At 42.1% G+C, this 25,658-nt stretch overlaps 1 protein-coding gene across 1 annotated transcript in view; it reads left to right on the top strand.

The window, feature by feature from the left end:
• Positions 1–25,658, top strand: part of FTSJ3 (FtsJ RNA 2'-O-methyltransferase 3) — a 1,310,428-nt gene that overhangs the window by 593,804 nt on the left and 690,966 nt on the right. Inside the window, exon 2 of the mRNA XM_044076638.1 lies at positions 15,144–15,249. Coding sequence (XP_043932573.1) covers positions 15,144–15,249 — 106 coding nt within the window. The remainder of the gene's footprint in view (positions 1–15,143; positions 15,250–25,658) is intronic.

The raw sequence follows: 25,658 nt of genomic DNA, 5'->3' as shown, positions 1-25,658 counted from the left end.
CTGAAGTCACTTCCGTTAAACTAGTCGCCAGTCTGCTGGTACTCAGTGAGGCGCCTTCGCAGCCCCTGATGCCCGCTTTAGTGGGTTCGCAGGCCTGTACTGAGATCTATTCAGAGTCCAGTATGCCGCAGGAATCTTCTTCGACTGTGGAAACTGCGGATGTCTCTACCTTGGATGGGTCCGGAGCCACTGTGCAGGCACTGGTTTCTGAGGCGGTTCTTCGCTCTACCGATGTTCGAATCAAGCTAACGACCTAATTTCTAATCATAACTACCGAGTTTCTTAGGACCAGAGTATGTACTACGCTTAGAAAACCGATGACCAAAGCACATGCTCATGCTCCCACGCCACAAAAACAAATGCTTAGAATGGCCGAAGACCTTATAAAGCTGAATAGGGAAGTCAGCCTTCCCCTGCAAAGAGACAAAGAATCCAGTCCCCTTCAACTTCTGCAGACCAGGAGTCAGAAGATTCTGACATTTCTGATTATGAAGACATGCTCTTATCTGCCTATGTGGATTCAGATGCAGAGGAATCCATTCCCTCTGCCTCCCCTCCAGAGGATTTTTCTTTTGGTGAAACCTTGCTTACTTTAAGAGTGCATTTCCATTGGGAATGCCAAGACTATCCTCAGTCCAAAAAGAGACTCAAGAGAATTTTGAGTTGCCTCAGCACAGGCCTTTAGCTATACCCCCTGTACTGGAGGTTGTGGATGATGTTTTCATGGAATCCAGTCTTACTCCTGACACTTTACCTCCTGCCCCTAGGAAACCAGATGGGTACTACCCGTATTACCTAATTACTCACAAGTTTCTTTACAAGAATCCTACTGCTGACCCCAGAGATAATTTCCCAGGGGCCTAAAGGTATCAAGGCTACTACAGCCAAGAATCCCACCCCTTTGGTCAGGGATTCCAGAGCTCTGGACAGATGGGGTAAGAAGGTATATACCTCTGCAACTCTTGCTATTAGGGCATTGAATTGCCAGTTTCACATGCTGAAGTACTAGCAACATATGAGCTCATTAAACAAAAAGTGGTAACTTTTCCAGACTGTGCAGAAAATAAAGAATTTCAGGAGCTTATGCACTCTGCAAACAAAGTCAGTAAGCATACTTTGCAGTGTGGCTTTGATGCCGTAGAATCATCTTGCAGGGCAGCAGTCACTGGTTCTGTACTGAGAAAACATGCTTGGCTGAAGGAGCAGACCTTGCCAGACCATGTCAAATCAAAATTACTAGATGCTCCTTTGAATAAGGACTGTTTGTTTGGCACCAAAGCAGAAGAGGTTCTTAAAAAGATGGAAGAAAAAGCTAAATTTATGCAGATTGTTAAAGATTTCTTACAGATGCAACCCCCTAGATTCAGTAGGCATTGCCCTTCAAAACACTGGTCCTTTCCAGCCCCCTCCAGGCCTTCTCAAACCAGACCTCGGGGAAACAGACCACCCAGTCTACAGTCTCTGGGTATGTAGAGATCTAAGCAATGGAGTGCCCCCACCCCTAAAACAGGGAGTGGCAAGCCACCTCCTTACGGAAAAAATTCACAATGACTTCTTCACTCCACTTCCCAGCCCTGCCTAATTGCTCATGCCCCTAGGAGGAAAACTTGCCTTTCATGCAAAAAAATGGATGTCCATCACTCAGGATCAGTGGGTCTTCAACATTGTATCCCAGGGGTACAAATTTTGTTTTCATTCACTGCCAACCCCAAGCGGGTTTCTAAATCTTCCACCAAACCAATTGGCAGCGGCTCAAAACCAAGTACTTTCCCTTCTTAATATCAGAGCTATTCTACCTGTTCCAGTAGAACAAAGGGGTCAGGGATTCTACTCCAGACTCTTCTTGGTACCCAGGAAAGAGGGCTCGTGGCGCTCAGTCCTGGATCTTTCAATTCTCCACACTTTCCTGGTGGTACCAAAATTCTAAATGCTTACCCTGCAACAGCTTCTTCCTATGCTAACCAAAGATGCATGGTTAGTCACCCTAGACTTAAAAGAAGCCTATCTGCACATCCCCATAAGGGAGTCATGCAGAAAGTGTCTACGTTTCAGGGCAGGATCTATGCATTATCATTTCTCTGCACTTCCCTTTGGCTTATCTACTGCACCTAGGGTATTCACAAAATGCCTGGCTCCAGCCATTGCATACTGCAGGCAGAGAAATATCCCTTACTTGTACGACTGCCTGATTCAGGCGGACAGTCAGGAATTGCTGCTGCAGCACCTGGCATTTTGCAAAAAAAAAAAAAACACCTCTTTTCCTTGGGGTACACCATCAATGAAAAAAATCGAAACTGGTACCCAGTCAAAAAATTGTATTCCTGGGGGTAAGCTTGGACACCACTTCCCAGATGGCATTCCTCACTTCAGAAAAGCAAGTTGATGACAGACTACTTCAAACAAATGGCCACCAGAACCCAACTATCTCCAAGAAAGATACTGCAAGCCCTAGGGTTCATGGCCTCGTGTATACTGCTAATTCCATATGTAAGACTGCATATGAGGAAACTTTAGTGGTACTTAAAAAGTCTTTGGTGCCAACAGTCTCAGGACCTGGACACAGTTATTCCTATCAAACCCTGTCTAAGGACAGAATTCCTTTGGTGGCCAGAATCATGCAACCACAACAAGGGACTGCCATTTAGTTAACCCCACGCTGCCCAGACCCTAACCACGGACACATCAGACTATGCCTGGGGGGCTTACATGGTTGGCAAATGTATTCAGGGCCACTGGAGCCCAAGTCAAATTCAGCTGCACATCAACCAAAAAGAGATGCTAGCTGTACAGAATGCCTTGACAGTTTTCAGATCCCTACTCCTTTCCAGGATAACTGCTAATAAAAACAAACACCACCACAGTTATGTGGTACATCAACAAGCAGGGGGGAACCCATTCCTACCCTCTTAGCAGGTTAGCCATGACCCTGTGGAACACGGCCTTGGACATCCAAGTCCATCTACAAGCTCAATTCCTGCCAGGCAAACAAAACTCACTGGCAGATGACTTAAGCAGAAATCTCCTAGACCCACAAAAGTGGAAATTGGAGCCCAGCACCTTCAACCTTCTGATTCAGAAATGGGGGACCACAGAGGTGGATCTCATTGCCTCCCCCTGCAACCACCAGCTCAGCAAATTCTGCACCAGGAATCTTCACAGCAGGGCCTGGAAAGTAGATGCCCTATCCTTTTAATGGGAAAAGCTCTCAATCTATGCCTTTCCTCCTCTGCCCCCTTCTCTCAAGAGCACTACTCAACATAAAACAAGACAGTCCAAGGACAATTCTGATTGCCCCGGACTGGCCATGCCAGCACTGGTACCCACCCCTGCGCAGCCTAACAGTACCACCCTGGCACCTACACCAGTCCCCAACCTTGCTCTCTTAGCAGGAGGCACAGATTTTTGCATCCACAACTGCAAACCCTAAATCTTGCAGCCTGGCTTATTCCCTGAATTCCCCACCAGCAACCCTAAGCAAACAGGTGCTGGACATCATTCTTGAAGCCAGAAGATCCAGTACAAGGAAATCCTATGCTGATAAGTGGAAAAGGTATTGTTCCTGGATTCAGTCTAAAGGAGAGGACGCAGCACTGCCTTCCTTAACTCTAATCCTGGATTACCTAATAGAACTACTCCACAGAGACCTGTCCTTCTCCATTAAGATCCATGCCTCTGCCATCTCGGCTCATAACAACACTGAGCCACCTCTTTTCTCTAACCCTCTCATCAAACAGTTCCTGAGAGGGGCAAACAACTTGGCCACCAAGGAGAGCACCCACCCCTGCTTGGGACCTTAACTTTATACTGAAAAGCTCTTGCTTCCCTCTTTGAACTTGCTGCTTCAGCAGACGTAAAATTCCTCTCTTGGAAAACAGCCTTGCTTTTGGCCATCACTTCAGCTAAAAGAGTATCTGAGCTACAAGCACTTATGGCTGTGGAACCCTTCATTATTTTCCATGCTGACAGGTTTTCCCTCAGGGCTAACCCTTCCTTTATGCCTAAAGTGGTGTCCAGTGTGGCTCTCAATCCATCCATTTACCAACCTTCTTCCCTAATCCTCAAAATAAAGGGGAAAGGATCCTGTACTCCTTGGATGTGCACAGACAGCTCAGATTCTACCTTGATAGGATTAAGCCCTTCAGAAAATCTGACCAGTTACTAATCCGCTTTGCAACAGGGGCAGAGGGCAAGGCCATTTCAAAGTAAACCATTTCCAAATGGATAGCGCACTGCATCCATTACTGCTACAAGCACCATGGGAGACCAACCCCTCAGGGGATCAGAACACATTCAAATAGGGCGACATCTACCTCTACAGCATTTCTCAGGGGAAGTCCCTACCAGGGACATTCTGGAAGCTGCTACCTGGAGTTCTGTACACACCTTCACCAAGTATTACCACCTGCCTATCTTTTCCAAATCCAAGCAGGTTTTGCTACAGCAGTCTTGCAAAGCTTACTAGCCAACTCTAATTCTTCTTGACTGCCTCCACCCTTCCTCAGTTTTGGGAATCCACCCAAGTTTGATGACTGCAACAGTGAAACACAGTACACTTTTGTGTACAATTACCATAAATGTAGATGTTCGAGTGTATTCACTGTTGCAGTCCTGGTTTCCCTCCCTCCAGCCCCCTGTTTTTTTCTCTCTCCTCTCTATGGCTATTACTATTGGTATTGGTATTTGCTTTTTACTGGTGATGTTTTCCCCGCCATAACTTTGCTCCCTATGTGGGGGGCTCCTGACATTTGGAGCAAGAAAAACTGATGTAATGGCGTCAGCTGCCTGTTTTTATACCCCCTGACATCCTGACATCAGTCCTGGAGTGACAGCATCCAACGCAGAAGTACTAAGTCTGGTACTCGGGCCGACTGAGGGCTACCTGCAGGCAGATAACCCAAGTATGATGACTGCAACAGTGAATACACTCGAACATCTACATTTATGGTAAGTGTACACAACTGTACTTTATTCATTGCACTTGTAAGTATCCATCTGTATAGTTTATAGTTTAAAACGTTTGTAATATGTGGGGGGGCTTCACCCCCACACCCCCTTTACTATATATTCTAACTCCAAGATCGCACTACAGTGGGGAACAGGCCATATATAACTGTCAACGAAAGTAGTTGCCAGTGAGATGAACTTTCAGTGAATTGGTCTTGCTGATTTGGTTGTCAGTGAAATGAGCTGTCAATGAAATGAAGGTAACCTCACTCTCTTTCTATATATAAATATATGTATATGTGTGTATGTATATATAGATATATGTATATGTATACGTGTGTGTGTGTGTGTGTGTGTGTGTGTGTGTGTGTATATGTATATGTATATATATATATATATATATATATATATATATATATATTATACCCTTTTTTTCTCTTCAGAATACATTGTAAATGGGTTAAGAGATTTTGAAAAAAGAAACATTTTCAGTAGCACTACTCTGAAGCATCTAAAAATGAGCTTAATGTGTAATTGATTTGCAACTTTAATACTGTTGGAGCTAGCATACATAAATCAGACATGTCAATGTAAAAAGTTGTTTAACTTTTGAATTTTCCATTCTCAGGTTATGTATACCCTTAATACTTCTGTTCATAACCCCAGTCTGTCTGTGACTTCTACAAAGGAATTGTCTGCTTAGTCACTGTTTTTACTAGTATAAGAGCTCTGCATCAGAGACTTTTTTTTTTTAACTGAATTGCCCGTCCAGCAGCAAAAGTAGAACAAATCCACGCAAGTAAACATTTTCTCTTGCCATATTGTTTTAAATCACTGTCCTCTTGAAACATGTCCAGTTTTTGAGAAGATGTGATATATTTATAAATTTGTTGATGGGATAAGTGGTCTGTCTAATCAGAACCACTTTTCATTGCCAACTTGAAGAATAAAAAAACAAGCAAAAGAGTAAGTGTGTAATGTATATAAATGCAGTGCAGACTTTTACACCATGATCATCAAAAACAAAGTATAAAAAAATGTTAGTAATTGTAATTTTCAAAGCTTATTGTAGTCTGTTATGGATACCGACTGTACTTTTCTCTGCATTTTTTTTTTTTTGGCTTTCAGGCCCTGCCTAAATGCATGGTTCTTTGACATTATCTGAAGGCTTATTTGCTTTTGTGTTAATTATCCAACATTTTGTTGTTAATGTACTAAGATACACCCAGCGGTAGTTATGGAGCTGTTTTCTTTTTTCTTCACTGTTTGGGTGTTAGCAGAACCTCTTGCTGCACACTGCCAGGTGAAGCAGCATTTTTTTTGTATCTGCCAGCTTTTCCACTGTATTATCCCATAACTGATATACATTGCTTTGTGTGTGTACTCTGTAGGCATGATCACCTGCTGCTCCACAGCCAAGACTTCATTCAGAAGTTGCATCATGTTCTCTCTGTAGCAGTATTCGACGTACTGCTCACAGTGTAGGATTACATTCCCCTCACCGTAATACTTTGATTGTCCGGTATAAGTAGTAGAAATTCAGCAGTATTGGGGCTAACATTTACCCATTTAGTGTGGCTGCTACTTGGACATACTTTGGAAAAAAGGGTTCTGTCATTATATTTTCTAGCTACCAGAAACCTTGTATATCACATGGCATTTCGTAGGCCTTTATTTGCATAGTCCTCAACCCCCTTTTTTCCCATTTTTCTACTTGGGGTTCAGTGTGTTGAGTCAACTGCCGCCACCTCTCTCTATTTCGTTACTGCTCTCTTACCTTCTTTGACAGTTGGGCATGTCTGTCACAGGTCATCTTTCACACAGTTCATTCATCTCTTTGTGGGACACCCTTGTTTCCTCTTGCTTTCTTCCTGTCTCTCTCAAATCTTCACCACATCATCTTCTGCTTTCCTGCACATGTGCCCAGACCACCATAATCTATTTTTTTTATCTTCGCTGTAATCAGGGCTACTTTGTCTTCTGCTCTAATGTAATTACTGCTTTGTCTCAGTGTGCATCCTACAACCCATCTCAAACACTTCATCTCCTTTACCTGTAGCTTCCAAAACTGCTCTGTCTTGCATGCTGTGACTTACAACAGTGTTTACGTAGTGAGCCATGTCTAGATGTTGTAGATGTTTACACAATTTAGCTTTACACAAGGGCTGTACTTCGTCCTCTTCTGACCCATCACCACTAAAGAAGGTAAAAATATGCATGCAATTGGAAACAGAGTCAGCAAATGAGGCACCCACACCTGATGTCAAAGATGAGGAGGACACTTATTTTCCATCAGTCTCCCACAGATAATCCCAAATTCAAGGAAATCTTAGTAATGATGAGGCAAAGAGGGTGACATATTGACCAGTGCCCTCCCCACACGAGATACTGCAAATGATCTTTCAGACTTCCCTACCTTCTTCTTGGGGGTACCACCATTGATAAAATCCTCATATTGGCCACTAGTATATGATGCAGCGATCTTGATGCTGTGGTACCTGCCACTAGGAAACTTGATGAGATCTTCTGGCCCTCAAAAGGTTGGATCTGATTATTGGAAACCCCCAAAACAGATTCAGTTGATTTGGCATCAGTTTCTTAACAGTTTTTTTTTAGCTGAACAGAGTCCTACAATCCCTCTCCCCAGTAGAACCCAGATCTGCGGATTGATTTGGGGGAAAGTGTGTGTTTGTGCCTTTCACATTCCCTTTGAGGGCTGCAAACTTATATGTTGCATGAGAGAGTCACATCAAGAACTCATTGGCAGAATGCAGTGGTAGCTATACTAGTCTTTAATACAGAAGTTACTGTCCCTCTCAGCAACTCTTCAGTATTGAGCCTCATGTTCAGATTTGCATCAATCTCTGCTCAGATTGCAGTGTGAATTGTAGGTGCTGGTATAGCTATGATACCAGCACACCTGTTCCAGCTTAACGACTTTTGCCAAAGGCACCAGGATGACTTTTCTGAACTCTTCATTCAGGGTCGCACTCTCTTGTTTCTTATGTGAAAGCTCATCCAAAAAAACAAGGAGAAAGAGGACAAAATAAAATCTCAGAGTTGCTTTTGTGAAACTTCAGACTCCAAAAAGCACATTTTTTCATGATGCAGTAGAGCCCATGCTAGCTGTGGTTTGGATTTAGCCAACAGCCTCAGTATCAGAAATCTGCAAGGAGTGAGAATCACTGTAGTGACTCCTAGAACAGTCACCCTCCCAGAGGACTGGGCAGTTTGCAGCAGCTGGGAAATCGCAATCCTGTGTCTAATGTACAGCAGCAGAATTGTTAAATGAGGCCTTGTTTGACTGTTCCACATACAAGGCAGTCAGGGTTGTCTGTGCCTTTACCTCCCTGCATGATTGGCCATCACTCAGGAGAAGTGGATAAGGACAGTAATATCCAAAGGTTATGTAATTCTTTTCTACAAACTTCCTTAGCCAAGCCTAGCATCTCCCTCTCTGAAGAGAGCAGCAAGAAAAGAGTTGTCAGCCTTCTAGCGAAGAGAGCCATGAAAGAGTTCTACCAAAGCAAACCACACTTTTAACTGTAGATCAGGAAGAACAGATGCATTCTTTTCAGCATACTTGTCCTCTTCCCTCCTCCTGTTGCTGAGTTGGTCTAGAGGTTTATGTTTTATCTTTGTCTTCTTTACATGGTATACTGGAAACCTGTAAAAGAAGGTCCCTAGGCAGAGTATTATGGGTAAAGGTGAGGAGTTTAATAGACTGTGAGGGTTTTAGATGCTAAGCTGCCTAATGTTTGATAGCAATAGTCCTGCAGTTAATGAGAGTGGAACTGCTCATCCAGCTCTGTTATTACGTTAAGGAAATAAATTTCAGTTTTGTATAGGACACACGCCATCTAGCACAGGAGATGCAGCAACATTAAGAATAGTCATTGCCCTGGTGCAGATGATCATCAGCTGCTTAGGAGTCTGTTTGAAGGTCTGCAGTTATAGTGAGTGCCTCATACTTTTGTACTTTTGTCTTTAGTGTACACCTACTTTAGCTGGTGCAGAGCCCTTCATGAGCTGTGCAACCTACAGATGTTCTTTTTGTTTCACTGTTGCAGTCATTACATTTGGTGTAATCTACTGGCAGATTGCCCTCAGTCGGCCTGAATTCCAAAGTCTTGGGTCCTGCATTGGTTGCTGTCTTCTCTTCCATGACATCAGGTTGTCAGGGGTATAAAACATGCAGCCTACGTAATTTTCTTCAGTCTTTCTTGCCGTGCGGTGCCCGAAGCAGAAGCATTTCGCAAGTGCTGGTCGGCCGACTACTGAAATATTCGAATTTGAGTTTCAGAACCGAAGTCTTCACTAAAGCTAAGTACCCCGTTGCGGAAACTTTTTTCTTGCTTTTTACCGATGTCAGAAAAAGTTAATAATTGTATTACTTGTGGGAAGCAAATACCTCATAAGGATTTCCATTTATACTGTATTCCTTGCCTAGGCCCTGATCACAACGTGCCTGGCTGTCGGTTTTGTGCTAGATTTAACCAATGCACTATTAAGCGTCGGTATATTTTTGCATCAGAATATTTTGGAAACAGATTTAACTACCCAGAAATGTCGTCTGATAGCAATCCGACTACTGGAGTACATAAAAACGCAAAGAAAAGGACAGAGAAAGGCAATCGAGATCCAAAACCAACGACAAAGCTTCTAAGCCAGTCACCAGTTTGTCGGTACTCAGTGAGGCGCTTTCGCAGCCCCTGACACCAGCTACCTCTGAGTCGCAGGCCTCTACTGACACCCATGTGGTGTCCGGCATACCGCAAGATACTCAGGGTATTGGACCGACGGATGTATCTCCCTCAGATTGGTCCGGAGCCGCTGGCACCGGCTTTTGAGGGTGTATTCAGACCTCAACATTTATATATCAAACTGACGACAGCTGCAAAACCAAAAGCAAAGACAACTTCTAAAACTAAAAAAATGACTTCTGAGCCACGTGCACAGGCCTCTATGCCTAAAAAGCTGATGATCAAAATGGCTGAAGACCTTATTACCTTGATCAGGGGTATCCATCCCCCTCCAGATAAGAGGCCTAAGCAAGACACCGATTATGAATCTTCAGATCAGGTTTCTATTTCTTTGGATTACTCTTCTGATCAGGAATTTATCTATACCTCCCTATGAGGATTCTGATGCTGAGGAGTCTATTCCATCTGCATCTCCTCTAGGGGATTATTCATTTGGAGAAACCTTGCATACTTTGAGGGAGCATTTTAACTGGGAGAGTCAAGACTTCTCAGAATCAAAAAAGAGGCTCAGGGATTTCTTTCTTCTCCCTCAGCACAAGCCTTTAGCCATTCCCCCTGTTTTAGACATTGTGGATGATGTGTTTTCGGAGTAAAGCTTGACCCCTGACTCCTTACCTCCGGCTCCCAGTAAGCCTGACCGATATTACAGGGTCCTTGACTCACAAATTTTTATTTAGAAACCCTGTTGCTGACCCTGAAACTATTTCACAGGGTCCAAAAGGAGTTAAGGCCTCAGTAAAAAATCCTACCCCTCTGACAGAGATTCAAGGGCACTAGACAGATGGGGAAAAAAGGTTTATACATTTGCAACCTTGTCAGTCTGGGCCTTAAACTGTCAATTTCACATGCTTAAGTACCAACAACATGTTATGGGATTGCTGAAACAGAAAATGATGTTGATTTCAGATTGTGAAGAAAATAAAGAATTGCAGGAATTATTGCATGCAGCTGAACAAGTTGGAAAGCATACTTTGCAATGTGGTTTTGATTCCTTAGAGGCCTCCTGCAGGGCCACAGTTACTGGATCTGTGATTAGGAGGCATGCCTGGTTAAAGGAACAAAATTTGCCTGATCATGTTAAAGGTAAATTGCTAGATGCACCTTTACAGCAGGATTCTTTGTTTAGTATTAAGGCAGAGGAGGTTTTAAAGAAAATGGAAGACAAAGCTAAGTCTATGCAAACTGTTAAAGACTTCTTACAAGTGCAGCCACCAAGATTCAGTAGACACTGGCCTACAGAAAATTGGTCCTTTCCTGTGTCAGACAGACCTCAAAGGGGCAAATCCAGACGCCCAAAGGGTTCCAGATACCAGGTGCAAGATTCATACAGGTCAAAGCAATGGGGCACGTCTACATCCAAATCAGGGGGAGATAAAGCGCAAACCTACAGAAAACAGACCCAATGACTTCCCTCTGCCTACACCAAGCACTTATCTTTTGACAGCACCCTTAGGGGGAAAATTAGCACTTTTTGCTCAAAATTGGCAGTTAATAACCCAGGACAAGTGGGTACTAAACATAGTATCACAGAGATACAGATTCCATTTCCACACTTTGCCAATGGCAAATGGTTGGCCACATCTGCCCAAAAGTCAATGGGCAGAGAGACAGAAACAGGTTATGTCCCTCATGGATATGGGGGCCATTCAGCCAGTGCCAGAACAGGAAAAAGGACAAGGTTTTTACTCGAGACTGTTCTTGGTACCCAGAAAGGACAAGGCCTGGCGGCCAGTACTGGATTTGTCAATTTTGAACACATACCTGGACATTCCAAAATTCAAAATGCTGACTTTGCAGCAGCTTCTGCCCATGCTGGGCAAGAATGCTTGGCTGGTGACATTAGACCTAAAAGAGGCATACCTGCATGTCCCAATAAGACAATTGTGCAGAAGATACCTCAGATTCAAGGCTGACTTAATGCATTACCAATTTTCTGCACTGCCCTTTGGCTTATCTACTGCACCCAGGGTCTTTACAAAGTGCCTGGCACCAGTAATTGCATTTTGCAGACAAAGAAGTATACAAATATATCCTTACTTGGACGACTGTCTCATTCAAGCAGCGAACAAGGACACTGTTCTTCGACACCTGGTGTTTGTGAAAAGGCTTCTAACATGCCTAGGGTGCAGTATAACAAGAAGAAATCACAACTGGTACCCTCTCAAAAGATAACATTCCTGGGTGCAAGCTTGAATACAACTGCCCAGATAGCTTACCTTACACCAGACAAAGGCAACTGACTACTTACTTCAAACTAATGGCAACAAAAACCCAGTCTTCTGCAAGACAAATTCTGCAGGCTCTGGGCTTCATGGCATCCTGCAGCCTACTAATTCCATATGCAAGACTGCATATGAGGAAACTTCAATGGTACCTAAAAAGTTTATGGAGTCAACATTCACACAGTCTGGAAACAGTGATTCCTCTCATTCCCTGCCTGCAACAGGAGTTGCTATGGTGGGCAAAGGCCTGTCACCAAAATATGGGACAGCCCTTCACTCTACCCCCTGCCAGCCAAATCTTAACAACAGACGCATCAGATTATGCCTGGGGGGCCCACATGGCAGGAAGATGCATTCAGGACATATGGCCTCCAAAACAAATGCATCTACATATCAACCAGAAAGAGATGCTAGCTGTTCAAAATGCCCTAACAGCCTTCAAGGACTTACTTCATCCAGGACAACTACTGATAAAGATGGACAACACCACAGTCATGTGGTATATAAACAAGCAAGGGGGCACACACGCTTACCCCCTTTGCAGATTAGCCATGGCACTGTGGGACACAGCTTTAACCTACCAAATACATCTTCAAGCTCAATTCCTGCTAGGAAAACAAAACACTCAGGCAGACGGTTTAAGCAGAAACCGTATGGATCCTCACGAGTGGAAACTAAATCCGCAAGTCTTCAGCAGGATAACAGAGAAATGGGGGAGCACAGACACAGATCTATTTGCCTCTCCTCAAAATTATCAGCTGAAAAGATTCTGCACAAGGACTTATCACAGACAAGCATGGAAAGTGGACGCCCTATCCTTCAGTTGGAAAAACCTATCGGTTTACGCCTTTCCTCCTCTGCCTCTTCTACCCAAGGTCCTCCTAAAAGTCAGACAAGAGAAGCCAGAGATATTAATTGCCCCAGACTGGCCCCGACAATTTTGATACCCAATCCTAAGGAACTTGTCTCAATACCCAGCTTGGACTTTGCCTCAAACACCACAAGTACTGTCCCAGCAAAACCTGGCAGTATGGCTAATCAGGTAATCATACAAACAACACCTCTCAGTAAAGCTGTGACGGATGTCATTTTGGAAGCCAGAAGGCCTAGTACTAGAAAATCTTATGCTGAAAAGTGGAAGAGATTATGTGCTTGGAATCAAGCACAAGGAACTGATACAGCAGAACCAAATATTCCTCGGGTATTACAATGCTTAACTGAGATGCTTGACAAAGGCTTTTCTCTCTAATCAATCAAAATCCATGCCTCTGCCATTTCGGCTCATTACAACACAGAGCCACCAATCTTTTCTCATCCTTTACTAAAGCAGTATCGTAGAGGTGCAAAAAATTTAAGGCCCCCTAGATCATCACCATTACCTGCATGGGACCTCAATTATGTGTTGGAAAAACTCACCCTGCCTCCATTTGAACCAGCTGCTACCACTGATATAAAGTTTTTATCATGGAAGACAGCTCTGCTACTAGCAATTACTTCAGCAAGAAGAGTTTCAGAGCTACAGGCCGTCATGGCTGTAGAGCCTTTTATCATATTTTACCCGGACAGGGTGTCTCTGAGGACAAATCCTACTTTTATGCCTAAGATGGTTTCCAGTGTGGCTCTTAACCAAACAATTCATCTGCCAACTTTTTATCCAAATCCGCAGAACAAAGAGGAGAGAATTCTGCATTCCTTGGACGTTCACAGACAGCTAAGATTCTACTTGAGCAGGATTAAAGCTCTAAGAAAAACTGAGCAATTACTCGTGTCATATGCTGCAGGATCAGAAGGAAAGGGTATTTCAAAGCAAACAATTTCAAAGTGGATAAGCCACTACATCCGTTTCTGCTACTTACACCATGGTAAACCTGTGCCCAAGGGCATAGGTCTCATTCCACCAAAGCTGCAGCTACTTCAGCAGCCTTTCTCAGAGGAGTTCCATCCAAAGACATTCTAGAGGCTGCTACTTGGAGTTCTGTTCACACCTTTACAAAGCATTACCATTTGCCTCTCTACTCTAAGTCCAGGGCAGGCTTTGCCACTGCAGTGCTGCAGGGCTTTATAGCCGCACCTAATGTTGTTTAGCTCTAGCCTCTCAACCGTAGCTTTGGGATTCTACCCAAATGTAATGACTGCAACAGTGAAACATGAAGAACATAGTACAGTAGTGTACACTTACCGTAAATGTAGATGTTCAAGTGTATTCACTGTTGCAGTCCAGATTACCCTCCCACCATCCCCCTGTCATTCTGAAGTTTCTTTCCTTCACTATCTTCTACAACCTATGTGGTGTATTTGCTTGTAGATGAAGGTAAAGTTTATATTGTTGCATGTATTATTTATATATATGTATTATATATATATATATATATATATATATATATATATATATATTTATATATATATATATATATATATATATATATATATATGTATATATATATATGTATATATATATATGTTTGTATATATATATATATATATATATATATATATATATATATATATATATATTATTGCTACCTTTTTGGGGGCAAGAAAAACTAAAGAAAATGGCGTCGGCTGCATGTTTTATACCCCTGACCTGTCGTCATGGAAGAGAAGACAGCAACCCCCTGACCTGTCGTCATGGAAGAGAAGACAGCAACTGACGCAGGACCCAAGACTTTGGAATTCAGGCCGACTGAGGGCAACCTGCCAGCAGATTACCCCAAATGTAATGACTGCAACAGTGAATACACTTGAACATCTACATTTATGGTAAGTGTACACAACTGTACTCTATTGCTTAGGTGTTAACTGTTCAGCTTTCTGGAGTGGCAAGTATAATGTGAAGTCTGTTATGGTAGCGCTTGTAATGTTTTTATAATTTTTAAGGGCATTGAATTGCAGAATTCTAATTAAAAAAAATCATTATTGCATCTAAGCCTTAAAGATTACTGATTGTGCAAGATAGAAACTGGGTACTTCATTGAAGTAGTCCAGGGCATGACTACATTTTTTAGCTTCCGTAAACTGCATGTTTTAGTTTGGTTTTTAATGTAAGAATTTGTTGCTGAAGTGATTGAATGAAAAAACAGTCAGTGTGCAGGTTTAGCAGTGCAATATTTATATTTCTGTGCACATTTAGTCTTGGATCTTTGTTGTGGCTTACTGCTCATTTATTTTATAATGTAAATGTAATTTTCACATCTTATGTGTTTGTTTGTTGTAGGTTATCGTTCCCGTTCGTCCTTCAAATTGATCCAGCTGAACCGAAAGTTCCATTTCCTTCAAAAGGCCCGTGCCATTCTTGATCTCTGTGCTGCGCCAGGAGGATGGTAATGTTATAGAGGAGTCGGAAGTGTATAAATGCTGTAATTGTGTTAAATGTGCATGCGTATGTATGTGAGCCCGTGCATGCACGTGCATATGTAAAAGTTTTTGCCAACATGGTTAGGGTTGATAATAGTCTGAGTAGCAGAGTTAAGCTGCAGTGCTGGTAACATTTTTTTTTTTTTTTATTTTTTGACAGGACACTGAAATAAAGTTTAGTTATCCAATTCTGGAAAATGTTTTGCAGATGTATGACAAAATCTGCAAACACGTCATCTGTTAGTATTTTATTTATTTCTGTATGTAGACTGGGATAATTCTGCTGAGCAACATGGTCCTTTTTTTTTTATATGAGCTCTAGGGAGAAGAGCTGCATAGTAGTATCAATTACATAGGAAATTGTAATCGATGAATAGATGAGTATTTTAAGACTGTAGGTTAAATAAAAGCTATAAATACTCAGATGTAGAAAATCACAGTCATTATAAAATGTATTTGATTATTGTGGAGGGTTTGAGAAAACTGCATTGACCCACTTAGCTAGGTAGACGTTGGAAATAATAGTGAAAATAATGAAACAAATTTATAAGATTTTAGTAGAGTATTGAAGTGAGAGACAAATACTCGGGTAGTAATAGAGCTAGGAAAAGTGTTTGTGTGCCAGGGCTTCAGTAGTACTTTATTTCAGGAGTAGCTAGATATGAAGGCACCTCTTGTTTTTCCTAACAGTTATGTCATCATTATTTTTCATCTTATTTAAGTTTAGAGGTGGGATTGTTTTGTATTTGGAATTTTACTGGGCATTGTGCATCCCGCCCCAGGCTTGGTTGTTGCAGCCTGAACCTTCCATGTCTTTCTGAATAACACTTGCAGTAGAATTTTTCCCAGGTCTCCGATGATTGTACCATTGTGATGCTGTTTAATTTTCTGCAGTATTCATTATTATTAATGACTTGATACAGTTCAGGGTTATGATTAACCAGAGTTTATGCCAACAGCAGTGAGGCAAGGTATGCTGTGTTGTTTTATTTTTTCTTTACTTTGTGGGGTCTTGCCATATCTTGACTGTATGATAGAGAAAATCTGACATATTAAGTTATTAGTAATGATGGATACTGGAGAAAATAAAATAGAACAGAAATTATAAGCATGTAGCAAGTGCTGGCATGGACAAGACAAGAGCAGCCAAAGTTATAAAATGGTTCCTATGCTTATTGTATGCCTTGAGATAGGAAATTCTAGTTACTCTTTGGTGGCGGAATGAACTGTTGAAGTTGTGCTACAGCCTGAGTCACTAATATATTCATCATTAGATCACTGCTGCAGTAGCCTTAGCTATATGGGTTATATCCTGACAAGGATATAACAGTCAGACGTCTTTTCAAGCTTCAGGGCACCTTCCACGTATCTAAACTGTCAAGCAGCTCAAGCTGAGCTGATTAAAAGACAAGCTTGGATGCCGAGCCCTTAGCACGTTCCTCTGAGGCTTTTGAGGAGCTACATTCAGCTTGAGCTTTCCTTTGCTGGGCAAATGGTTCCAGTTGGGGGAACAAACTTTCAATTCTTAATTTTATGGGTGAGTTATTACTTTACTTTTCAGGAAAGTTATTTTAAAGCAAGGAATATTGTGTTTTTAATTGACTGTCTCAAGACTTTTAAAGTACTTTTAAATGGAGCATTCTTAAACTGCAAAAAAAAAGTAGTGTAAACTAGCAGAAAACGTATTTATTTTTCCTTTGTGGGTCTGACATAGTGTTATAAAGTGCATTTTCTTTGTTAAAAAAAGTAAGTTTTGTGGAGTGGTAGTTTTACCAGCAATTGCTGCTAGTCTTCCATGGAAGAGAGATCATTTTTGATTTGACCATGGAACTGACTACCAGTCCTATGGCCAGTCCTTTTTCCAGCCACAAATAGGAAAAGTTAAGCAAACAGCCTTTGCTACCACAGCAGGCAAGCATTTTGCCTCAGCAGCTAGTGTGTGAGACTGCTGGGGCCATTTGTTGTACTTTAGACCACTCCTCTTTTACCCCAGATCCCTCTGGTATAGCACCTACAGCCCCTGTGGACTGGGAGTTGCAATGTCTTCCGCAGCTGTTGGAGTCCCCTCAGTGGGCAAGAGAGAGACACTTTTGTTGGTCCTGGGAGAGTGACTAGGAAAGGTTCCCTGTTGTGCAGAATGTGTCCATCCCTGAGGAAACAGCTGCTGCCATTACTAACGTGGTTGGCGCCCCATTTTTCCTGTCAAAAAGAAACCGAAAACCAAGCACGTCTCTACTCCTCAAATTACTTTGGGTAGGAATAGTTTACTGGGTCTGGCTCAGGGTTTTAATACAGGCTATTGCACTTCCTTGTAAAGTAAAGTCTGGTAAAATAAAGAGGGATTTCTCTTTTCCTGAAGAGATTCAAGATTCTGAATCTGAATAGGTAGCTGCAGGGGTGGTTACAGTTTTTCTATCCTCTGATTTCTGATTCATATAGAGGTGAGCTCAGTGTCTGATTGTCCCTGTGGTGGTTCTGTTTCTCGGAAACTATTGCTATAATGTGCCAGTGTTTCAGTGGGAGAACACTGAGGTTTCTCAGTCCCTCAGAAAATAATGTGTTGTTACAGAAGGATTTTCCAGAACCTTCAGCCATTCTTCCAGTTCTGTTTGCTTTAGTGTATGTGTGTGTGTGTGTGTGTTACTGCCTGCAATTTTTCTGATTGTTAGCCATTAACCCCCACAAAGGCAGATAGAATGTATAAAGTTCCTCAGTGTTTTAAACTTTATGCACTTTCCCCAAACCTGACCCAACAGCTATAGCTTTAGTTGATTCTACTGCTACCAAGCACTTGGCTAATTATAATACTACTCTTTATAATAAGGATGGGAAATTTTATTGATAGGTATGGGGGAAAAGGTATATACTTCTGCAACTTTCATTTTCAAATTTTTGAATTGTCAGGCTTGTATGTTAGTTTGTTCTGACAAATTGTGATGTCTGACAAAAGTGTTATCTACAGTTTCTTCTTGTGAGGAAACGTCTGCTTCCAATAACTTGGTTTCTTCTATTGCCACTTTTTTCTGTAGTCTTTTTTGAAGTGTCAGGAATCTGTCTCTTGGGTGAGAGATCTCTCCCACAAACTGGGATTCCAAGAAAACATTCAGAAGTCTTTCTTGACTCTGTCACACAGGATTGTATTCCTCGGATGTCAGGTAGATACTTCAGTTTAAGAACTTTTCTTTCACAAGAAAAATAAATCTTTATTTAGGTGTAGTTCTTAGGTTTTCCACTCAGGCTTCAGTCATTGTGAGTGAATACCTCAGGATTTTGGGTTTCATGGCATCCATGTTTCTCATGATACACTTGGAAGACTCCACATGAGAAAGATCCAATGGTTTCTGAATTCTCTTTGGTCTCTGCAGCAGCGTCCTTTGTTTTCAAATCCCATTGCTGCGGTTTATCAGAAAAGATATCTTTTGGTGGCGACAACAGATATCCTTGAATCTAGGTCTCACCTTCTTCTTCCCTGCTGCAAAGCAGTCAGTCAACACAGATGCTTCAGACTTTGCTTGGGGAGTAGTTTTAAGAGGGATAAAAGTGCAGGGGGTGTGGGACACCAGGGACAGACTTGAGTACATAAATCGCCAGGAGATGTTTGCTCTGATCAAGACACTTAACTCTCTGAACCGTCTTTGGTCCCTGGGACCTGTTGAAGTGGTTTTAGACAATAACTCAGTCGTACAGTACATCAACAAACAAGGGGCAAATTAGGTCATGCCCCTTTTGCAGGTTAGCTATGTTAGCTTGGGATATAACCTCACAACACAATCTCACTGCACTGTATCTTGCATTCTAACAGAGCAAAATTGTGTGGCAGAAAAACTGAGCGTGACCAGGGCAGACACTCTTGAATGTAATTTAGATCAAGGGGTCTTCCAGGATTTGATACATCTGTGGGGTGTTTCTCCGGTAGACCTTTTTGCCTCTGTGGACAGTCAACTGGCAAGATTCTGTTCCAGGACTCTCTGCAAGAATGTGTGGGAGACAAACACATGTTCTTTTCTTTGGACAGAAATGCTCCTGTATGCCTTTCCACCCTTTACACTAACATCCAGGGTAGTTCTGAAGATTTGGAAGGAATCCGCCAAGATCATTGTGGTGACTCCCTTTTGGCCTAGGCAACAGTGGATCTCCCTTCTTTCAGAAATAGCCAGGGACAATTACTTCCTTACAGACTGTATCTACTCACACAATAGTAGGGGTGTTTGATACACCCTAACATGACTCCTTTTCAGTGGACTATCTGGATAATGGGGTCTTAATTCCTGTAAGGCATCTATTTACTGAGTATGTGCAGCAGGTACTATGTGAGGGAAGAAAACCTACTACTAGAAAATCATGTGTAACCATATAGAATAGGTTTTCTAGTTGATGCCAACAGCATAACCAGCACTTATTCAGGACTAATTGTTCTCTGGTTTTACAATATTTTTGTAAGTTACTCTCATATGATCTTTCTTATTCCTCTATCAAGGGTCATTCTTTGGCCATTTCAGCACATCTTCCCATAGATCCTCCTTTTTAAAGGCAGTTGCATGTCAAAATGTTCTTGGAAAGGGTATCTCATCAGAGGCCTTCAAGTAAACTGGTGGCCCCTCCTTGGAATATTAATTTTGTGTTAAAGAAGCTAACACTTGCTCCATTTGAACAAGCTAATCTGACTGACTTGAGGTTTTTTTTACATAGAAAACATTTTTACTGAATGCTCTGACCCCTGCAAGAAAGGCGTCTGAGTTGCAAACTCTTATGGTGAGTTAATCCTGTCTTATTTTTCATAGGAACACACAACGGCCAGCAAATGATGTCCCAAAAGTGTTTTATTAACAAAATCACATAGGATAAAAATATCCCAAACTCCAAACCGGTTCTTCAGTGGAGCATATGAATTATATAGAGAGCCAAAAAAACACATGATACTATAAATAGTATCTGTTGGTCCAATACTAACCAATCAGAGTAAACTAATGTGGTCTAATAAGACCTTAAGCACCAAAAGTTACACAAATGCATTCAAAAATGAAAAAGTAAATAAAGAAAAAATAAAAATAAAAGTCATTATACAGACTTGCACATATTCTTGGGTAAATAACAACACTACATAATGTCAATATAGGTTTGTACGTCTGGGCACTCATTAATCAGCATTATACCAAAGGTATATGTATAAGTTAAAGATGATCATTAATACCTGGGGGAAATAATGCACCCAAATGTATAATCCAGTATTTCTCCTTGTGTGTTAAAATATTGTCCCACCCTAGTTGGTGGCTTCTGTCGCCAACAACCCGATCTATAATAGTGAACCTAAATTTAGCTGTAGGGTGCTTAATTGTGTGTTGATAGAGGGCATTGGTTGCTTTCTTATTTCTAATGTTACTTCTGTGTTCCCCAATTCTAATTTTTAATGGACGAGAAGTTTTCCCTACATTTGGGGCATTGGCGACAGAAGCCACCAACTAGGGTGGGACAATATTTTAACACACAAGGGGAAATACTGGATTATACATTTGGGTGCATTATTTCCCCCAGGTATTAATGATCATCTTTAACTTATACATATACCTTTGGTATAATGCTGATTGAGTGCCCAGACGTACAAACCTATATTGACATTATGTAGTGTTGTTATTTACCCAAGAATATGTGCAAGTCTGTATAATGACTTTTATTTTTATTTTTTCTTTATTTACTTTTTCATTTTTGAATGCATTTGTGTAACTTTTGGTGCTTAAGGTCTTATTAGACCACATTAGTTTACTCTGATTGGTTAGTATTGGACCAACAGATACTATTTATAGTATCATGTGTTTTTTTGGCTCTCTATATAATTCATATGCTCCACTGAAGAAGGGAAACCGAAACCGGTTTGGAGTTTGGGATATTTTTATCCTATGTGATTTTGTTAATAAAACACTTTTGGGACATCATTTGCTGGCCGTTGTGTGTTCTTATAGTTTGGTTGGCCGAGCAAAGCTCTACGTGAGAGGTTTGGTGTGGTTGTTGTTTTTCATAGGGACAGGGTGTTTTAAAAACTAATCCTCCTTTTATGCCTAAAGGGGTATCCGAGTTTACTTTAAGCTAAACTATTCATCTTCCCATTTTCCTTACTGAACCTAAAATGAGTGAAAAAGGATACTGTGTACTGTGGAAGTCCATAGACAACTCTGTGTACTATCTTGACCGAATGAAATCTTTCAGATCTTCAGACTGTGTATTTCTTATGAAGGTAAGAAAAGGGGACAATATGTGATAAAATAGACTATTCTCATTACCTTTTGTTGTACTCACCATAAGAGATGTGTTCTAGGCAGGGTCAGGGCCCACTCTGCCAGGGCCTTAGCTTAATCTATGGCTTTGTAGAAAGGATTGAATTCTAGAAATATTGTAGAAGCTGCTACTTGGTCTTCTGTGCATACTTTTACAAAGCATTATAAGCTTGATTCCTTCTCTTGGTCCAGACCAAGCTTTGTTAGGACTATTTGCTAGGGATTCCTTGACTACTGTTCTACCGCCCAAATATAGTTAGCTATGGTAATCTACCCAAATAACTAAGGCTGCTGCAGCAGAATGATCGCTGCATCAGTAGCTGCTCTTTCCCGCCACCCCTTGTTTTTTATGTCAGGGTGTGGACAATTATTTTTTGTTGCTCCTAGCATCATCCTTTTTAGGGCTAAGCCTCCCTGTCTGTCTCTTTTGGTAGGAACGCACTGAAGGGCGTTGTGCCCAAACTTGCCTTTTATTTAACACAATTCAAGTTGCTTGACCATTTCTGTGTTTGGAAGCTGATCTGAAGCTTTGAAACCTGTCTGGCTATGGTATCCTTGGCAGAATATAATCCATATTGTTAAAGCTACAGCAGCAGTGATAATTTGAACATCTACTGTTATGGTAAGTTCACTTTACACAACTGTACTTTTTTACTTCTGTCTTACTTGATATGTGTTTTTGGTGAGATTGTAGTCTTAAGTCTGAGTAGGTGTAGGGTTTTTACTACCATGTTAGTGGTACTCTTCATCTGCTGTAGCATTTATTACATTTATTGTCGAAAGCTCCATCTCTCTCTGAAGCAGTGCGGTGTGTTGTTGGCCACTTTGGCAACCATAACATTTAGTATTCCAACAGTGAGGCGTAGCTTAGTGTACGATACTGGGCACATTGCTGAGCCCAGTAAAGTTCATACTAAGATGTCTACATGTTTGTGGCTGATGACCCAAAACACAGATTGTGGTAAAGGCAAGTCTTTAATGGAGACTAAAATAGTTCTCTTCATCAACCTCTTATGGATTTTTTGGGTCGAAATTCTGTACATAATTTATGCAAGCATGCAACAGACATTTGTCATTCTGAAATTGTTAAAAGAAAGTCTGAACAAGATGTTTGTTAGAAAGATAGAGGTGAAGGGCAGTGGTTGATGAGCAAGAAGTGTCTGTGTTATGGTTCAGCAGGCATTAAAATTGGTACACTGAACATGCATCTCTTTTCTGTTTTAATTTAACTTCAGTGCTGTTTCTTGCTGCTTTTTTATTTGCATTTTACACTTTGCAGACAAATACCACATTTATTTTGGCTTTTTATGTAATTATGGCTCAGAGAAGAGAGAATGTGAGCTTGCATATGTCAGAAGTGACGTTTGCTATGTAATGCAATCAGGACTGTCCTGTAGGTATGCCTCTTCACTCGTGGCCTTGTGTGAAACAAGGCTGTAATACTTATCATTTTGAAAGTGAACAATATGGAAGTTACAGCACGTTGAAGACATTTTAATTTTTCCATACTAGATCCCCTGGACTCGTATACCTTTACCTTCTTAAATCCTTGAGGAAATAGTGTACACCTTTTAATTTTGCTGGCTTCCCTTCCAGTTTTCACATTCTTGGTTTATTGTAGTAATTTTGCTTTAATCCATGTCATTAGATTATATTGGACCCAGGAGTTAACACCCCCTTTGCTAGCACTAAGTGGCTGTCATTGGAGTTTATTCTATAATGAACTCCGCAAATGTCGGACAACGGAGTGGAATTCTCATTCTCTGAAGACTGTGTGTCTTGGAATCTTGCTGCTTACATGTTTTCATCTTTTGTTAGTTCTTAAACTATGATTGGCTGATTAATACGTAGTCTTTTTAATATATCCACACGCAGTAGCTTTAACATTATTAGTTATCTTTAATTTGCGTTCATGTTGTAATATGAAATGAGCTGTTTTTTTAAACACCTTTGTTAAATTCCTATGTTGTAGACAGTGACATAGGTACACAGTTTTAGAAAACAAAACAAACCATAGCAAACATTTTTCATTTTCATGCATGATACATATATGCTTTCATTTTAACAATTATTCACTCCAACATTACATAACATGGTGAATTCCTGCCTTCTCTTAACCTTACTCCTCCTCCTGAACATTAATCAATCATGTATTGTTCCCACAAATGACATTTATTTTTATGTTGTTTGCTCCTTCATTTTTCTAACAATCTCATCACCAGTTCTTTTTGTCTCCTTTACAATTTTCAGTTTTTCAGTTACTGTTATTTAGATTTTAATTTCAGATGTTAAGTTGTCTATCTCGCCTTCATTCTTGCTGGATGGGTTCGGAGCCGACCTCGGCTCCGACTCGGCCACTCTAAAAGCTCGAGAGTTGGTTCCACCGGCTCGAGGCTCCCCTTATATCCCACAATGCTAGGCGAGAGTTACCTCAGATCTCGTTTGCCGCTACAGCTTCGAGGTTGGTTGCTTCTACCGGTTCCTGGTGAGTGTTAGCTTTTTATACTAAAAAGTTATTCTTTTTTCCCCTTTTAACCTTAATTCTTCACAAATTAGTGTAGAATATAGTTTTTTACCCCCGACCCTATTTTTCTCCGTTTTCTCTTTAAAAGAACCGCTGGTTCTTCCCTTGGGCCTTTGGCCTTCCCTTCCTTAGGGTGTGTTTGTGTGTTTGGTGTGTGTTAGTGTACACCTGTCAGTTAGGATAATGTCAAAGGAAGCAAAGGTCTCTGGATTCAAGAAGTGTGATGCGTGCTGTCAGAAAATGTATCTGACAGACGCTCACACTTCTTGTGTCTACTGTCTGGGGCCTTTGCACCTGCAGGACTCCTGTGCTGTGTGCCATGGCTTCAGCCCCAGGGTCCTGCAGGAGAGAAAGAACAAGTTAATTTTGAGAGGCTTGTTAAAACCAGAGGATTCCCTGTCAGTTTCAACAGGGAAGCCCTCTAAGGCATCGAGGTCTTCGGCTCCGGCTTCTGAGCCGAGACCTCAGGTTGTTCAACCTTTGCCTTTATCGGCTCCGGCTGGACCGATAAGACTCAGTCCACAGTTTCTGTGGCTTCAGCTCGGCCGGAGCCGAGGTTATCGAGGTACCTGTGTCGGCTCCGACAAGATCTTCGGAGCCGACAACCAGAAAGAGGTCTAGGTCACCTTCTCTTGGCTCCGTTCATTCGGCTCCAGGATCTCCCCTGCTGTCTGAACGGAGCCAAAGGTCTCATTCCTCTAGGTCATCGAGGCTTTCCGATCATGACCTTCAGAGGGTGGTGAGTCGACTACTTAAGTCCGAGGCACTTGCCCAGATGCTTCAGAGCCCGACTCATCAGTCGGTGCCTGCCCCGGTCCATCAACTCTTTCCTCCTTCGACTCTTTTGAGTTCGAGCCGGGTCGGTCGGAACCGAGACTGTGGTCACCGAGCCGAGACAATTGTCTTCGCTCCGCTCGGCTCCGTTTTCTTCCATGGAGGAATCTCGGCGCCGGACTTCCCTCGTCGGCTCCGAGGGGGTGAGTGGCATCGGACCCTTGTCCGACCCCCCTCTCCCTCTCGGTGCTTCGGCGCTGGTGAGTTCGGCTCCGACATCGGCCTCGGAGCCATCACTGTCGGTGCCGGGGGGGGGTCCTTAGCTCCTCGGAGCGGGGACCTCTGGCTCTGCCTGACAGGGGTGCTTTCGAGGTCATGCGGAGTGTGTTAGAGCCTGGCTCTACTCCACAGTCGGCTCCGTCAGCCCCTCCCTCTATGCTGCCTCAGGGTAAGTCGACTCACTCCCTCATCCCGGACCGCAGAGAGCCAGCTCCTCAGGAGCCCCTTTGGGATTTCATCCTCTTCGAGGCCTCTCCTGATTTGGCAGAAGAGCCCCTCGGAAGAGGAAGTGCAAGAGGAAGCACATTGACTCACCTGAGTCTATCACGCCGGACACAGATCTGGATGATTCTGAGGGTTCCCCGTTCCCCTTCTGAAGATGTCTCATTTGCAGACATTCTGGAGATCCTTAAACAGAGGGGAAATTGGCCAGCCCTCAACCCTTCAGAGGACGAATCTGTGTATCTTGAGGCATTTGGCTCTCGTCCTTCCACCTCCTGGGTGTCCCCCTTCGACCCCCTCATGCAGG

Source organism: Protopterus annectens, chromosome 1.part1, assembly GCF_019279795.1.
Source record: "Protopterus annectens isolate FY-2018-M chromosome 1.part1, PAN1.0, whole genome shotgun sequence".
NCBI classification, from domain to species: Eukaryota; Metazoa; Chordata; order Ceratodontiformes; family Protopteridae; genus Protopterus; species Protopterus annectens.
The sequence above is the reverse complement of the archived record's forward strand: the minus strand, read 5'-3'. Positions and strand labels throughout refer to the sequence as shown.